The 18,549-nt window shown below is 42.4% G+C and overlaps 1 protein-coding gene across 5 annotated transcripts in view; it reads right to left on the bottom strand.

Annotated features, from left to right (window-relative positions):
* DPP6 (dipeptidyl peptidase like 6) overlaps positions 1 to 18,549 on the bottom strand; it is a 1,068,014-nt gene that overhangs the window by 351,943 nt on the left and 697,522 nt on the right. For all 5 annotated transcript variants that reach the window (XM_061415284.1, XM_061415287.1, XM_061415283.1 and 2 more), the window contains one exon: positions 15,615 to 15,729. In XM_061415284.1, coding sequence (XP_061271268.1) covers positions 15,615 to 15,729 — 115 coding nt within the window. The remainder of the gene's footprint in view (positions 1 to 15,614; positions 15,730 to 18,549) is intronic.

Below are 18,549 nucleotides of genomic sequence, written 5' to 3'. Positions count from 1 at the left end.
TTAAGTAGAGTCTGTATGTGTTTAATGAATGTTTTTCTTGGGTTCCAAAATCACTGCAGGCGGTGACTGCAGCCATGAAGTTAAAAGACACTTGCTCCTTGGAAGGAAAACTATGACAAACCTAGACAGCATGTCTAAAAGCAGAGACATCACTTTGTCAACACTGTGCACAGTCAAAAGCATGGTTTTTCCAGTAGTCATGTATGGATGTGAGAGCTGGACGATAAAGAAGGCTGAGCACTGTGGAGCTGGAGAAGGCTCCTGAGAGTCCCTTGGACAGCAAGATCAAACCAGTCAATCCTAAAGGAAATCAACCCTGAATATTCATTGGAAAGACAGATGCTAAGGCAGAAGCTCCAGTACTTTGGCCACCTGATATGAAGAGCCACCTCACTGGAAAAGACCCTGATGCTGGGAAAGATTGAGGGCAGGAGGAGAAGGAGACGACAGAGGATGAGATGGTTAGATAGCATCCCTGACTCAATGGACACGAGTTTGAGAAAACTCCAGGAGATAGTGAAGGACAGGAAAGTCTGGCATGCTGCAATCCATGGGGTCGCAAAGAGTAGGACATGACCGCACAGCAAAAATAATAAAAAGAAATATGTCCGTGTGGAAGGCAGACACCATCTTTTCCTCTCCAATTTTTAAAAAGGCAAGTGTATACCTTAATGTGAATGAATTTCAGCTCCTTTCCTGGTGGTCGAGATGATAAAGAATCACATTCTGAAGCTGAGAGGAGTCCCCCGGGGAGGGGAGAGGAGCCGGTGTGGGCGCTCAGTGGGAGCGGCCAGGGAAGCAGAGCTGGGCCTCACGGCGAGGCCGTCACCGGGGCCATGGTGTCCGAAGTATCCAGTGCCTCTCCCTAGTCCTGCTGGCTCCGGGGTCCACGTACATGCCTGCCTTCAGGATGTGGCCACCATAAAATCACGGAAGGCATTTAGTAATATTTCCCTTTGTTATCAGTTGCTTTGGACTGTTTTAACACGTTGCCACAGATCTGATCATTTAAAAGAGAAATTTATTCTCCCGTGGTTTTTGGAGCCCAGAAGTCTAAAATCAGTTTCAAAGGGCCAAAATCAAGGTAGGCTCCTTGGTAGCTTTAGGGGACAATCTTTTCTATTTTAAAAATGCTTTAATTGGAGGAGAATTGCTTTACAGTTATGTTGGTTTCTGCCATACAACGTGAATTGGCCATAAGCACGTACACATGTGTGTGTGTGTGTCTCTGTGTGTCTGTGTCTCTGTGTGTGTATGTGTCTGTGTCTGTGTGTATGTGTCTGTGTCTGTGTGTGTCTGTGTCTGTGTGTGTGTGTCCATGTCTGTGTGTACCTGTGTGTCTCTGTGTGTGTCTATGTGTGTATGTGTCTGTGTGTGTGTCTATGTGTGTGATCTGTGTGTGTGTGTTATCTGTGTGTCTGTGTGTGTGTGCCTGTGTGTGTGTGTGTCTCTGTGTGTGTCTGTGTCTGTGTATCTGTGTGTGTGCCTGTGTGTGTGTGTCTCTGTGTGTGTCTGTGTCTGTGTGTGTATCTGTGTGTGTGTCTATGTGTGTGTTATCTGTGTGTGTGTGTTATCTGTGTGTGTCTGTGTGTGTGTGCCTGTGTGTGTGTGTGTCTCTGTATGTGTATCTGTGTGTGTCTGTGTGTCTGTGTCTGTGTGTCTGTGTGTGTGTGTGTCTCCACCCTCTGGAGCCTCCCCCCCCCCAGCTTTTCTTTGTCTCTTCCAGCTTCCACTGCTCTGGGTGCTCCATGACTTGGGGCCGAATCACTCCAGCCTCTGACTTGTGGTCGCATGGCCTTCTCTCCTGTCTCTCTGTCACATTTCCCTCTGCCTCCACTCACAAAGGCACAAATAATTTCGTTTATGACCCGCTGGATAGTCCAAGAAAACCCCACATCTCAAGCCACTCAACATAACCGCATCTGCAAGGAAGCACACCCCTAGGATAACGTTCCAGGCGTTAGGATGTGGGCGTCTCCTGGGACCTGCCTTTTTCCTGCCTCATCCCTCTCAACCTTTGCTCCCATTTCCAACTAACCTACCACTTGATAAGGCAGCCTCTGAAAATGCAACAGTCATACATTTCCTGAACGTTTAAAAGGATATTGAAAAAAAAAAAAGAATCTGGATAAAGGAAAGTGATGGGGAAAAAAAGACTGATTAGATCTGAGGTTCTATAAAGTATTGCTTAACCTATTTTCTGTGATTTTATTACCTCACCTAAAAGCACAGGTAATCAGGGATTTGGGGAATACGAAACATCAGCCCAAGAAAGTGCATATATCTATTATTCCTCCTTAAGCGATCAATGTTGCTGAACCAGGGTTTAAGGTGAGAGTTATGTCTCAAAGAGAAGGCAGGTGATTTAACTTCCTCCTCTTCAGTCCCCCGAGCTGCCTAGTTCATTGTGGACAACTTCTCTCTAGTTCTCTGGTTTTATTATTTCATCGATTTCTGTGCTCTGACCTATACGAGGAAACTCAGCTTAGACTCCTGAATTGCTACCTTTGGGTCCTGACCAGTCAGAGTCTTCCTTAAAATAGCACCTCCTGGATCAGCTAGCCCCTTTAACACATGGTCTCAAAGGCTCCCAAAATCCACGTGAAATTTACCAACAGGCTCTCCTCTAAGCCAAGCAGTAGACTCCAGAGAAAACCAGAGTGCCAGGATAAGACACACTCCTTTTCAGGGCTTACAGGCAACTGTGCCTTTAAAGTAGAATGCATAATGTAGCAACACTTTGAAAAGTGCCCCTTTATGGATAAATATGGAGGCACACCTGCCTTAACTTAGAGTCTTCATGCAAGTATGAATAATAAGCATCTACCGTCATCCTTGCGATAAATGGCTCTTTAATGTAAGGATTCAATAAATAAGCAAGATTCACCTAACAATCGTTCTAGAACTAATGATGAAAAGTCAGAGGAGAGACTGTTAAGATTCTCCTAGGGACCCACTTCTCAAGACTCTGGAAGCTTACAACTAACTGTAAGGTTAGTAGCAGTATAAATTAATTCTTTCTTTCATGAGAATCTGTCAGAACTCCCTCTTTTCAGATTTGTTTCAATTTAAAGAACGGTGCAAACTCACCGTTCAAGTTCAAGGGATGCAGACCTCATTCCTCAAGTATTTCATAAACTGAGGAGTCTCATTACTTATTGTGGCAGGCACTAGGCTGCCTCCCCAAGAGCCACAGCCCTCTGTCAATTCAGCAGAGGTGAATTTCCATGAAATACATGCTCTCTCAACCCTTACAGCTAAGGGTGTTCATCTAATATCGTTATATGAACAAGCTGCCTCCTGGCTAGTTTTGGAAAAAGACAGAAATACATTAGGCAGGTTCCAATTTTCCCTTCCTTTTTGTGAGGGTATGAGATGAGATACATGGTGCCACTGCAGCTACTTTGTCAATATGAAGACGATAGCAGCAGAGAAACATGGTCTTTGAGCCACTGAATCATCCTGGGATGGCTAGGTCTGGACTTCTTGTTTGGGAAAACACGATAAACACCTACCATTTGAATGACAGTATTTTAGTTAGGTATTTTGTTCTGTATGGATAAAAGTACTCGAATGGATACCTACTAACATCTGAGCTTGGATAATTGCTCAAGATGATTCTAAGATGGTTAATGGCCTGACTAGATCCATGAGCTTCCTGAAATGTATCCACATTTTTATAAGCCTCTCCCCCTTCCAGTGGCAAGACCAACTGTTGTTCAGTGTCTAAGTCATGTCAGACTCTTGTGACCCCATGGACTGCAGCACTCCAGGCTTCCCTGTTCATCACTATCTCCCTGAGTGTGCTCAAACTCATGTCCAAAGAGTCAGTGATGCCATCCAACCATCTCATCCTCTGTTGCTCCCTTCTCCTCCTGCTCTCAATCTTTCCCAGCATCAGGGGAAATGATAAGATCATCTGTGGGTTTATCACAATAAAAGCAGTTAGGATGTATAAGTTGTTCCAGATTGTAGGAGCCATTAGAGTACAATCTGGAAGTCAGTGCCTCAGACCCTCCTAACACCCGTCACACCCTGCCAGTGCTTCCAGGCCAGGCATCTGCTGTCCAGCAAACATGCCAGGCTCATTATGGTTCACGGTGACCTTCCTTCTTGGATTTCCTCCCATTAACACAGGTATGTCTTTCAAAATCTTCATCCTCCAAAATATCTTCCACCCATGCTTCCTGTCCTCGGCGATTTCTCCTGTATTCTGGATTGTCATAACAGATACTATCTGTACCTCCCATTTATAGCACTTGGTCTTCCTTAGCACTGACACATTAACTGTAATCAGAAACAGCAGCAAGAAGAGGAGCAAAAATAGAGACACACACTCTTTACTCAGGTCATCAGCTGGCTGGTGGGTGTGCACAGAATCTACAGACACAACCACAGATGCCCTAGTGCAAACGAAGAACACCAGAGACCTATAAAGTACCCCACATGTCCCATGACAGGACACCTGGTCATAGTCATTGATAATAGATGGATGATGACAGGCCTGGGACATGGGGGGCGAGTTTAACGTAGGAAGGAGAACAGAGAGAAAATGCCTATAAAAAATTGGCAGGAAACAATATTTCTACAAGAAAAACCCCAATAGGAAATAGTAAGGCGGATATCACTTGTTATGAAATGAACAAAAGTTATTAAATTACTGGTATTGTGCAATTTCCATAGGGATGATATGAGACCTCATGAGGAGAGAATCCATCATCAGTTGAAAACTGGGTACAAACAGGACTTAAAATATAACATTAAAACACATGTATGGCAAAACCAATACAATATTGTAAAGGAATTAGCCTCCAATTAAAATAAATAAATTTAAATTAAAAAAAAGTAAAAGTAATATCAACAAGGAAAAAAAAATAAAATGCATGAACACACTGAACAAAAGAACCAGGTATAAAAAATACACATTACACAATTACATGAATAATGTAAATGTAAAATATATCACATTATGCAAAATTATTTTATGATGTTAGAAATTAGGCTACCTTTGGGGAGATGAATGATGAGAAAGGGCGTGGGGTAGCTTTGGGGATACTGGCTGCATTCTGGTATTTTTGGATTTGGGTGCAGGCTATGTAGTCTGTTCAGTTTGAAAATTCATTAAACATTAGAATATTATATGCACATACATAATGTTTTTAAAACAGAATTTTAAAAAGATAGGCTTGAAACACTGGGTTACCACTTCACGCCAACTAGAAGGACCAATCAGAAAATCTGAGACGCTGACAACACCAAATGCTGGTGAGCATGTGGAGCACCGGGAACTCTCACTCACTGCTGGGGGGATCACCGTGCTGCACATCCTTGGGAAGACGGCTTGGTGGTTTCCCACAGGACTACACACACTCATCAGACAGTCCAGTGATCATGCTCCTTGGTAACCACCAAAGGAACTGAAAATTTATGTCCCACCCAGAACCTTCATGCAAATGTTCACAGCAGCTTTATTCATTACCATCAACACTTGGAAGCAATCAAGATGTTTTTCAGTGGGTAAATGGATCGAGAAACTGACGTACAGCCAGACAGTGGGATATTATTTAGTGCTGAAAAAGAAATAAGGCTTCCCTGGTGGCACAGTGGTAAGGAATCTGTCAGCCAATGCAGGAGAACAGATTTGATCCCTAGTCCAGGAAGATCCCCTGGAGAAGGAAGTGGCAACCCACTCCAATATTGTTGCCTGGAGAAACTCATGGACAGAGGTGCCTGGCGGATTACTGCCCGTGGGGGCGGGGGTCTCAGAAGAGTAGGACACAACTTAGCAACTGAAAAACAGCAACAAGAAAGAAATAAACTATCAAACAATGACAGTCCCTCCAGGAAGGAACCTTAAGTGTATGCTGCTAAGTGAAAAGACGCCGATCTGAAAAAGGGTACATACTGTATGATCCAACTAGATGGCATTCTGGAAAAGACAAAACTACGGAGACGGTATCTTCTGTAGTTTTGGAAGGAATCCGCTTGTCAGTGCAGGCGACGTAAGAGACGTGGGTTCAATCCTTGGGTGGGAAGATCCCCTGGAGGAGGAAATGGCAACCCACTCCAGTATTACTGTCTGGAGAATCCCATGGACAAACGAGCCTGGCAGGCTACAGTCCACAGGGTTGCAAAGAGTCAGACATGACTGAAGTGACTTAGCACGCACACATAGAAACAGTAACAACAACAAAAGTCAGTGGTTTCCAGGCATTACAGGGGAAGGCAGAACGAATACACAGGGCACAGAGGACTTTTAGGGCAGTGGAACTGCCCCATGTGATACGGTAAAGGCCGATGCGTGCAATTATACATTTGTCCGATGCCGCAGACCGTGCCACACTGAGGTGAACCTCACCATCAACCATGGACTTTGAGTGACGACGACATGTCAATGCAGGTTCATAAACCGTCAGAGGCACCGCCTGGGGAGGGATGTTCGTGATGGGCATAACCATGCGTGTCTGGGCATGCAGAGGCTATCCCCTGGGTAACTCTACCTTCCTCCCACTGTTGCTGGAACCTAAAACTGCTTTTAAAAAGCCAAGTCTATTAAAATAATCCATGGAAATTTTGTTACAGAACTTAGATAACTAGCAGTAGCAATTATTAAGTGGAAGGATTCTCTTATATGTAATTTTAACATATAATTTTCCCATATAAACCCATCTCCTCTTATTTTGACTGTGGTGCAATTTCAGAATGCTTGATGGCTTCTGACTTGCATGCCCTTACATTCTCTTATAGCAGAATCTAATTTATGAGCTGTATGCCAATTTGCTAGATTTCTCTCCCTCTCAATAAAGCCTATTGGGTCCAATTGAACATCTTCTAAAAAAGATAAGCTGAGAGCTAGCAATGCACTTATAGACATTAGATATAAATCAGATAGTTATGAAATTTCCATTCAGTAAAAATCATCTCTACATTTTGTTCCCACCCAAAAGATTAATGAGTCTTATATTCTGATAACCTCTGCTTAGCCTTAAAAGTTTACCTTCAATAAGATTTCCAAATACCCAAGGCTTTTCGTTTTTTATACCACCTAAAGTATCCTAATGTTTTCCGTCACAAACCACTGTCCATCTTCTCTACAGAGAAAATCCATAAAAGTCAAATGTCAGGGATATTTTAATGCAAATATGATCCTGGTGGGTTTTTAAGCTCCTACAACCATAATTGTGGTACTAAAGATTATCAGAGTCCTTTTCATCAGAATACAAGAGTTACAGCTGCAAAAAAAGGCATATGCTGTGTGTGACCTATTGCAGACATATATTTAATATCTGAAAATCAAAAAGGTAACTTTGAGTCTATTATTCCAAAGAGAAATTAAGAAAAGAGCAGAGACTAGCAAGGGAGAAATGAATGACAGACTGAAAAGGACACATTCTCATCCGGTTAATCCCTTGGGAACTCAGATTGCCTTAAACACTTTTAATTTGATTTTTAAAACATAAATTGTGCATAACTGGTGATAATTAGGCTGCAGTACAGAACAAAGGTACTTCTGGCTCAGAAGTAAGTATCGCCACGAGGTTCTCTGAGAGCCTGAGGCACCAAAGGCGCACTCCATCACGACCCTTCCCAAGGATACTTCCCAAGTAGGAAAGGGACCCACATACTCAGAAATGTTTTCACCAAAAGACTGAATCCAAGGAGTTTGGAATGGATTTGAGGGTTAAGTAGAAAGTGGATACTGCACCCTGAGTTTCAACAAACCAAAAGACAAGACTGAAAAGAGGTAGCACTTGAAAAGATAATGGTTTAAATACATGATATGAGTTTCAAGTCAGTCTAGGAAGCAGCAGCAAGTCTGGAAGGGGTGCACTCAAGATTGTGCATGTAAGTCCAGGGTGTTATTACTCCTAGGAGTCTCTACTCTTCAAACCTAAACTTCCTCCCTCATAGGGGGAAAGCCACTCCTGCCGTGGCTTGTGGAGACACCAGTAAGATACAGGGGGGTGTGCGGGCACTTTGGGGACTGTGGACAAGGTGATGGCCATGCTGTGTGTTAGGTCAAAGATTCAGTAATTCACAACACAAAAGGTCTTTAAACAAAATTAAAGTGAAAGTTTCTCACTTGTATCTGACTCTTTGTGACCCCATGGACTAGAGCCCACCAGGCTCCTCTGTCCATGAAATTCTCCAGGCAAGAATACTGGAGTGTGTAGCCATTCCCTTCTCCAGGGGATCTTCCTGATCCAGGGATTGAACTCGAGTCTCCTGCAATGCAGGCAGATTCTTCACCATCTGAGCTACTGGGGAAGCCCCCAAGCCTCACCTGTAACTTCTATTTTATTTTTGCCTAATGATTATTCAGTCACTCAGGCACGTCCAACTCTTTCTGACCCCATGGACTGCAGCACATCCCTGTCCTTCACCATCTCCTGGAGCTTGCTCAAACTCATGTCCATCGAGTTGGTAATGCCACCTAGCTATCTTGTCCTCTGTCGTCCCCTTCTCCTCCTGCCTTCAATCTTTCCCAACATCAGGGTTTTTTTCCAACAAGTTAGTTCTTCACATCAGGTGGGCAAAGTATTGGAGCTTCAGAATCAGTCCTTCCAATGAATATTGAGGGTTGATTTTCTTTAGGATTGACTGGTTTGATCTCTTTGCAGTCCAAAGGACTCTCAAGAGTCTTCTCCAATACCAGTTTAAAAGCATCAAATCTTTGGTGCTCAGCCTTCTTCATGGTCCAACTCTCACATCCCTACATGACTACTGTTAAAACCATAGCTTTGATTATATGGATCTCTGTTAGCAAAGTAATGTCTCTGCTTTTTAATATGCTATCTAGGTTTGTCATAGCTTTTCTTCAAAGGAAGAAGCATCTTTTAATTTCATGGTTGCAGTCACTGTCCGCAGTTATTTTGGAGCCCAAGAAAATAGAGTCTCTCACTGTTTCCATTGTTTCCACATCTATTTACCATGAAGTAATGGGACCAGGTGTCATGATCTGAGTTTTCTGAATGTTGAGTTTTAAGCCAGCTTTTTCACTCTCTTCTTTCACCTTCTTTAAGAAGCTCTTTAGTTTTTTGCTTTCTGCCATAAGGGTGGTGTCATCTGCATATCTGAGGTTATTGATACTTCTCATGGCAATCTTGATTCCAGCTTGTGCTTCATCCAGCCCAGCATTTCAGATGATGTACTCTGCATGTAAGTTAAATAAGCAGGGTGACAGTATACAGCCTTGACGTGCTCCTTCCCAATTTGGGACCAGTGTGTTGTTCCATGTCTGGCTGTAACTGTTGCCCCTTGACCTGCATCCAGGTCTCTCAGGAGGCAGGTCAGGTGGTCTAGTATGCCCATCTCTGTCATGGTGGGAAATTCACCGTGTGCACTTTCTGTCTTTCTCAGTGGATCTGTGCTGTCGTGGAGAATATGTGCATCTTCTCTGCCCACAGTGCAGCCAGCACTTAGCTCGATGCCGTCAGCCCCTCACAGGGATCCTTCATGTTTGATTGATGGAGAGACATTATTAGTCAATGTGATGGTCTGCATATAGGTGAACTTGAGAAGGCTCTGAATGATCTGACATCCTCTTGTGTCTGGCGCAATTTTGATGCTGTAACAAAAGCCACTGCTGCATTCAGGGAGAGTGATGCAGAAGCCGGTGATGGGCAGCACTCGCTATTGAACCAGCCCGTCCGACCATCCTAAATCCAGGACACACAGCCCTCCAGCAGCACAGCCTGGAGCCAGAAACACTACCTATGAAAGTCCAATAGAACCAAAGGGTGAGGCAGGCTCAGCCACCTGAGCCACTTTAACAGACGAATAAAAAAAATCCCACTCAAAGCCTTTCCTGGAACTCAGGGATTCATTAGAGCCTCCCCCTCATTGTGGTTGCCCCTGGCAACTGGCCATCAGCATTCAAACAGAGAACAGTATGGCGTGTTCTGTGCTCTCTTATTTACTGCAGAAGAGATGCTGCTGTGATGGTTCCGGCTGCACAAGAACTGAATGTAAAAAGCTTTCAGGATTAGCAGCTGCATTTGAGAGGAGAGAGACTGAGGCATGACTTCTTGTACAGCTGGGAAGACCCAGGGACAGCTCTCTGCCTGATGCTGAGTGGGCATCTGGAAGGCAATGTCTCAGGACTGACTTCATGTCCCGGCCATGAAGTTGTTCAGTCTCAGACATTTCCCACCCAGCCTGGTTGCCCTGGATCGCAGGTGTGAGGGGAGCCTCCAGCAGCCCTCTCATCTCCCTTCGAAGTGATGGATGCATGAGCCCTCGGATCCTGGGTGACAGGAATGCTCACGTTCCTTGGGGAGCGGGGGGAATGGGAGTTTGCACTACCCAGACCATTGCTGTTCCCTAACTCCCAAAGTGAGCGATGGACAATCATATCGTCAGATCTTCAATGGTTGCTGTATACACTACACTTGTGCTCAAAGAAAAGCAAAGGTAGGAACACATGCTTCACAATTTCTGAAGGAGATCTCATTTCCTTTTTATTAATTAAAAATAGTTGCCAAAGTCCCCAACTTTTATGAATTAATTTTTAATTAATATAAAATATCAGCAAAATTATAAAATAGAAGAGTATATGTCTTTACCAATTCCCTTCCCCAATCCCTCTCAAATCTACTCGTTTAGATTTCAACAGCTGAATGGATGTTTTCCTGTTCATCAGATGCTCTGTTTTGAATCGTGAGTCCAAGTGATCCAGGAACTCTGATCTCATCATAAACCTCACTCACAGAGCAAGCGACTCTTTTCACAACTGCCATTGAAACCTCTTCACCGTTAGGCAAGTGTTGTTGAAACTTCAGTATATAAACGGCCAGAATGAACCACTTTTAAAACAACTTTTCCACCACTGTTTAAACTAATACCCTAATTGAGATAAAATTCACATATCATGAACTTTACCTTTTTAATGTACACAGTTCAGTAATTTTTTAATGAGTTAAAGAACTCTGCACTCATCACCACTACTGAATTCCAGAGTATCTGTGTCACCTCCAAAAGAAGTCTCATTATGATGCATGGATGTAGGTTCATCAGTTGTATCGAATGCCCCAGTATGGGAGGGGATGTAGATAACGGGTGACCCGTGTATATGCTGGGGCAGGACATATATAGGGAATCTCTGTACCATAGCTTCAATTTTGCTGTGAATTTAAAACTGCTCTAAAAATATAATGTCTTTATAAAAGAAGCAATCTCATACCTATTAGCAGAGTCAGCAGACCCTTCCTACTCTCCCCATTTCCAGTAAATACTAATCTACTTTTTATCTCTATGGATCTCCTGTTGTGGAATCACACAATATGTGGCACTTTATGTCTGACTTATTTCACTTGTGCTCAGGTTTTAGCTATGCTGTAAGATGCATATGTATTTAATTTTTATAGCTGAATAATACTCCACTGTATGGATATACCACACTGTTTATCCATTCACCTGGTGAGGGGCATTCGGGTCACTTTCGGCTACTGGGAATGTCTCTATGGACATCTGTCCCTGGAGAAGGAAATGGCAACCCACTTCAGTATTGTTGCCTGGAAAATCCCACGGACAGAGAAGCCTGGTGGGATACAATCCATGGGGTCCCGAAGAGTCGGACAGAGCAACTTTCACTTTCACCACTTCACCTTGTTCAAAGAGGCTACGCAATTCTACATTCCTACTAGGACTGTATGAGCTTCTAGTTTCCCACATCCTCACCAATATTTGCTATTTCCCATTAAAATATATACATTATTTTGGATTTGAATTGAAGGGTATTATGCTAAGTGAATAAGTCAGAGACAGACAAACACTGTGCGATCTCTCTTATATGTGGAATCTAAAAAGCACAACAAACTAGTGAATATAACAAAAAAGAAGCAGACTCACAGATGAAACGAACTGGTGGCTACCCGTGGGCTGAGGGAGGGGAGGGCAACAAGGATGGGGTGTGACGCACGAGCTGCTGTGTGCACTGCAGGTTACAAGGGTTCACTGTAAACTGCGGGGAATATAGCAGTTTATTGAATGTATTGAAATGTATTGAAAATACAATTATTTTCAATAATTGTAAATGGACTGCAGCCTTTAAAAACAGTGCCAAAATACATATAAAATTATATATACACACATGTCCATCCTGCTGAGTATGAAGTGCTGCCTACTCTGCGTTCATGTGCATCTCCCTGACGGTTAATGATATAGAGCATGTTTGCTCAGACTTATTGGCCATTTGTGTTTCTTTGGAGAAATGTCGTTCAAATCCTTTACCCATTTGAAAATGAACTGTTTGTCGCGTGATTTAAGCTAAAAGAACTCTTTGTATACTCTGAATACTAAATGTTTATTGAGTATATGATTTGCAAATATATTCTCCCATCCTGGGGGTTCTCTTTTCACCTTCCTCATACTGGCCTTTGAAACACAAAATATTTTTATGTTGATAAAAGTGTTATCTATTTTTTCCTTTGGTTGCTTGTGCTTTTGGTGTCATATCTGACAGTTTCCTAACAGACTGGTTCCAAATAGGAAAAGGAGTACGTCAGGGCTGTATATTGTCACCCTGCTTATTTAACTTCTATGCAGAGTACATCATGAGAAATGCTGGGCTGGAAGAAGCACAAGCTGGAATATGAAGCACAAGCTGGAATCAAGATTGCCGGGAGAAATATCAATAACCTCAGATATGCAGATGATACCACCCTTATGGCAGAAAGTGAAGAGGAACTAAAGAGCCTCTTGATGAAGTGAAACAGGAGAGTGAAAAAGTTGGCTTAAAGCTCAACATTCACAAAACTAAGATCATGGCATCCAGTCCCATCACTTCATGGGAAATAGATGGGGAAACAGTGGAAACAGTGTCAGACTTTATTTTTCGGGGCTCCAAAATCACTGCAGATGGTGACTGCAGCCATGAAATTAAAAGACTCTTACTCCTTGGAAGGAAAGTTATGACCAACCTAGATAGCGTATTCAAAAGCAGAGACATTACTTTTTTACTAGACGAACAAAGGTCCGTCTAGCCAAGGCTATGGTTTTTCCAGTGGTCACGTATGGATGTGAGAGTTGGACTGTGAAGAAAGCTGAGTGCCGAAGAATGGATGCTTTTGAACTGTGGTGTTGGAGAAGACTCTTGAGAGTCCCTTGGACTGCAAGGAGATCCAACCAGTCCATTCTGAAGGAAATCAACCCTGAATGTTCATTGGAAGGACTGAAGCTGAAGCTCCAATACTTCGGCCACCTGATGCGAAGAGCCAACTCATCGGAAAAGACTCTGATGCTGGGAAAGATTGAGGGCAGGAGGAGAAGGGGACGACAGAGGATGAGATGGTTTGATGGCATCACTGACTCAATGGACATGAGTTTGAGCAAGCTCTGGGAGATGGTGAACGACAGGGAAGCCTGGAGAGCTTCAGTCCATGGGGTCACAAAGGGTCAGACACGACTGAGTGACTGAACAACAACAAAGATAGTATCACAATACTTTTACTGTGGTTTTAGGGTAAATTTTAATATCATAGATATAAGTGCTTTAACTGTTCTTTTTCAAGATTGTTTTGGCTGGTCTGAGAGCCTTGCATTTTCCTATCAAGTTTAGAATTGGCCTGTCAATTTTTGAAAAAAAAAGCCAGTTGGGATTCTGACATGGAGCATGTTGAATCTATGGATGATTCTGGTAAGTACTGCATGTTAACAATAGTAGATCCTCTAATCCATGAACATGGGATATCTTTCCATTTGTGAAGATCTTTAATTCCTTTCAATTACGTTTCATGGTTTTTCAGTGCACACGTCTTACATTTTTATTGTTAAATTGATTCCTTCCCTTTAAAAGTAATGTAAATGGAATCATTTCTAAATTTCATTTTGAATTGCTTATTACTAGTGTACAGGAATATAAATAATTTTTGTACAATTTTGCATCTTCCAATGTGGCTGAACTCATTTATTAGTTATGTTTTTTGTGTTTGTGGACTCTGTAAGATTTTTTATACACCAGTTCATGCCATCTATGAATAGAGATAGTTTTACTTCTTTCTAACCTGGATGTCTTTTCTTCCTCTTGTCAAGAATAACCTGATATTTAGCAGGATCACTGCTAACCATTTCAGTGTGAAGTATAATGTTAGCTGTGGGTTTTTTATAGATGCTCTTTTTCAGGTTAGGAAAGTTTCTTTCTACTCTTCATTTGTTCAGTGTTTTATAGAGAGGGGATTTTGAATTTTGTCAAACGCTTATTCTGTGCCTTTTGAGATGATTATGCTGTGTTTTTTTTTTTGTTTGTTTTTATTCTATAAATCTGAGTGTACTATGCTGATTTTTCATATGCTAAACCAAATTTTATTTCCTGGGATAAATCCTATTTGGTCATGGTATATAATCCTTTTTTGGTTTGGTAATTTGGTTCAACTTGTTAGTATTTTGTTATGATTTTTGCATCTATGTTCATAAGATTTATTGGTCTGTAGCTTTCTTGTGATATCTTTATCGAATTTTGGTTTCAGGGTATTGTTGTTCAGTTGCTCAGTTGTGTCTGACTCTTTGTGACCCCATGGACTGCAGCATACCAGGCTTCCCTGTCCTTGACAATCTCCTAGAGCTTGCTCAAACTTAGTCAGTAAGGAAATAGCAACTCACTCCAGTATTCTTGCCTGGAAAATCTCATGGATAGAGGAGCTTGGTGTGATATGGGGTTACAAAAAGTTGGACATGACTGAGTGACTAAACAATAACAGCAACAATAAATTAAACATACCTGAAAATTTGCCTGCAATTTTTGTACCTGTCAAAAAATGCATTTTTTCCATCATAAAGTCTAATACCTGTATAGTCTATTTATTGAGGACTGGAACATCTTTTTGTCCACACAAGTTGACACTTAATACAACAGAGGAGAATGGATAGTCACATAGTTTATATATGGCGATAATGTTTTCCTATCATGACCCTGTAGGTTTAGCTTACGGGCAAAGGCTTTCTTCTTGTCCCAATCTCTCCACTCTCCTGCTACTAAGTTCTTACCTCTCCACGGAAGCCCAACTTCACACATGACTTTCTCCGTGAACTTTCTCATGAAGCGTTTTATCTCTTTCTTCTCACCTTCTATACAACTTATATTTGAAACTTGCAATAATCCATGCCTATATGTTTTTTTTTTCTGTAGACTTTTGCTGACAATTTTTGTGAGTTTTTCTTCCCTGAGAGATTTCTAATTCTGTTTCATGCTTCCTTTATTTCATCAGTAGTATCTAATAATTAGTTTATCCTTAGCTCACACTTAGTATATGTTGTTTTAATAACTTTAATTCATCCCTGATAGAATACCCAAGAATACCATGAGACATATAAAATCATTATATTTATAAGGGCAAAGTCTTTGTTTAAGCTGATCAAATATAAATAAATATTTGTGAATTTTAATACATGCCAAGAATTTACCCTAGTCAGGAATTATCTAAACAAATTCATAGCATGTACAATGGATCTTTTTCATTGAATGCATATAACATCATTTTACCATATGGTGCAATGAGAATTAGAATCAAGGGAACATAAATTACACAGTAGGCAGTTACTTAGAAAAAAATCGCCAAGTAAAATCATGCCCTCTCTCCGTTACAGCAACTTGCTTTTCCAGGAATAAACGTAAGTACCTGGTGTCAGCAGTATCACCGAGGTGACAATCAAGGAGCAGATGACCAGGATGACAAGCAGCGCGATGGCTATTCCTTTCCAGTTTCTTTGTGGAGGGTTACTCCCCACGAGCTCCTGAAAGGACAGCACAAAAGAGAAAATCTGTGAGTCAAATAAGGAACTAAAATAATCCAAGTAACCACACTTCAGTCAAATCAAGATATCAGGTGTAGGCTTCCGTGGTGGCTTGGTGGTAAAGCATCTGCCTGCCAAGGCAGGAGACGCAAGGGACGGGGGTTGGATCCCTGCTCTGGGAAGATCCCGCATGCCTCGGAGCAACTAAGCCCCTGCACCACAGCTACTGAGCCTGTGCTCCAGGGCCCGGGAGCCACGACTACTGAGCCCACGCGCCGCGACTCCTGCAGTCTCACGCCTAGAGAGTCCATCCTCTGCACAAGGGCAGCCGCCGCGGAGGAACACGTGCACCGAAACTGGGGCGCGGTCCTCACTCTCGGCACCTAGAGAAAGGCCCGCGCAGCAAGGAGGACGCCACACGGGAGACAAAGGAAGAGCTCTAGGCACTCTCATCCCTGAAGCGGCCCTAAGTGCCTTTCTCTTCCTTCTGCCTCAGGGTCCAGAGGCCCCAGGCTGCTTCCCTCATCTTATGGCAAAGCTTTATCTCAAGAAGAAGGTGACATTATGTTATGTTTACAGCCTTTTCTGTAACTTAACGCTTCTCCACCCAATACACTTGGGTCCACATTACCTGGTGACTGTGGAGTTTCTCATTGCAGTCAGCCTATTACATGCCATCAGATCAAACCCAGGTACGATAAAACTTCCAGCCTCAACCTCTCATCTTTCTCTTCATTGACACCCACACTGTAAACTTCTATTTCAGCTGTGAAACTCAAACATTTATTTAGCACATACCAGGTGCCAGTATATGTGTATGTGCCAATGTCCAAATTGCCAAATTCAGACTTAAATTGAAGAAAGTAGGGAAAACCACTAGACCATTCAGGTATGACCTAAATCAAATTCCTTATGATTATACAGTGGAAGTGAGAAATAGATTTAAGGGCCTAGATCTGATAGATAGAGTGCCTGATGAACTATGGACGGAGGTTCCTGACATTGTACAGGCGACAGGGATCAAGACCATCCCCATAGAAAAGAAATGAAAAAAAGAAAAATGGCTGCCTGAGGAGGCCTTACAAATAGCTATGAAAAGAAGAGAAGCGAAAAGCAAAGGATAAAAGGAAAGATATAAGCATCTGAATGCAGAGTTCCAAAGAATAGCAAGAAGAGATAAGAAAGCCTTCCTCAGGGATCAATGCAAAGAAGTAGAGGAAAACAACAGAATGGGAAAGACTAGAGATCTCTTCAAGAAAATTAGAGATACCAAGGGAACATTTCATGCAAAGATGGGCTCGATAAAGGACAGAAATGTTATGGACCTCACAGAAGCAGAAGATATTAAGAAGAGGTGGCAAGAATACACAGAAGAACTGTACAAAAAAGATCTTCACGACCAAGATAATCATGATGGTGTGATCACTCACCGAGAGCCAGACATCCTGGAATGTGAAGTCAAGTGGGCCTTAGGAAGGATCACTACGAACAAAGCTAGTGGAGGTGATGGAATTCCAGTTGAGCTATTTCAAATCCTGAAAGATGATGCTGTGAAAGTGCTGCACTCAATATGCCAGCAAATTTGGAAAACTCAGCAGTGGCCACAGGACTGGAAAAGCCCAGTTTTTATTCCAATCCCAAAGAAAGGCAATGCCAAAGAATGCTCAAACTACCACACAACTGCACTCATCTCACACGCTAGTAAAGTAATGCTCACAATTCTCCAAGCCAGGCTTCAGCAACACATGAACCGTGAACTTCTAGATGTTCAGGCTGGATTTAGAAAAGGCAGAGGAACCAGAGATCAAATTGCCAACATCCGCTGGATCATGGAAAAAGCAAGACAGTTCCAGAAAAACATCTATTTCTGCTTTATTGACTATGCCAAAGCCTTTGACTGTGTGGATCACAATAAACTGTGGGAAATTCTTCAAGAGCCGGGAATACCAGACCACCTGACCTGCCTCTTGAGAAACCTATATGCAGGTCAGGAAGCAACAGTTAGAACTGGACATGAAACAACAGACTGGTTCCAAATGGGAAAAGGAGAACATCAAGGCTGGATATTGTCACCCTGCTTATTTAACTTATATGCAGAGTACATCATGAGAAACACTGGGCTGGAAGAAGCACAAGCTGGAATCAAGATTGCCGGGAGAAATATCAATAAGCTCAGATATGCAGATGACACCACCCTTATGACAGAAAGTGAAGAGGAACTAAAAAGCCTCTTGATGAAAGTGAAAGAGGGAGTGAAAAAGTTGGCTTAAAGCTCAACATTCAGAAAACGAAGATCATGGCATCTGGTCCCATCACGTCATGGGAAATAGATGGGGAAACAGTGGAAACAGTGTCAGACTTTATATTTTAGGGCTCCAAAATCAGTGCAGATGGTGATTGCAGCCATGAAATTGAAAGATGCTTACTCCTTGGAAGGAAAGTTATGACCAACCTAGATAGCATATTCAAAAGCAGAGATATTACTTTGCCAACAAAGGTCCGTCTAGTCAAGGCTATGGTTTTTCCAGTAGTTATGTATGGATGTTAGAGTTGGACTATAAAGAAAATTGAGCGCTGAAGAATTGATGCTTTTGAACTGTGATGTTGGAGAAGACTCTTGAGAGTCCCTTGGACTGCAAGGAGATCCAACCAGTCCATCCTAAAAGAGATCAGTCCTGGGTGTTCATTGGAAGGACTGATGTTGAAGCTGAAACTCCAATCCTTTGGCCACCTGATGCGAAGAGCTGACTCATTTGAAAAGATCCTGATGCTGGGAAAGATTGAGGGCAGGAGGAGAAGGGGACGACAGAGGATGAGATG

This window comes from Bos javanicus, chromosome 4, assembly GCF_032452875.1.
Source record: "Bos javanicus breed banteng chromosome 4, ARS-OSU_banteng_1.0, whole genome shotgun sequence".
Classification (NCBI taxonomy): Eukaryota; Metazoa; Chordata; class Mammalia; order Artiodactyla; family Bovidae; genus Bos; species Bos javanicus.
The sequence above is the reverse complement of the archived record's forward strand: the minus strand, read 5'-3'. Positions and strand labels throughout refer to the sequence as shown.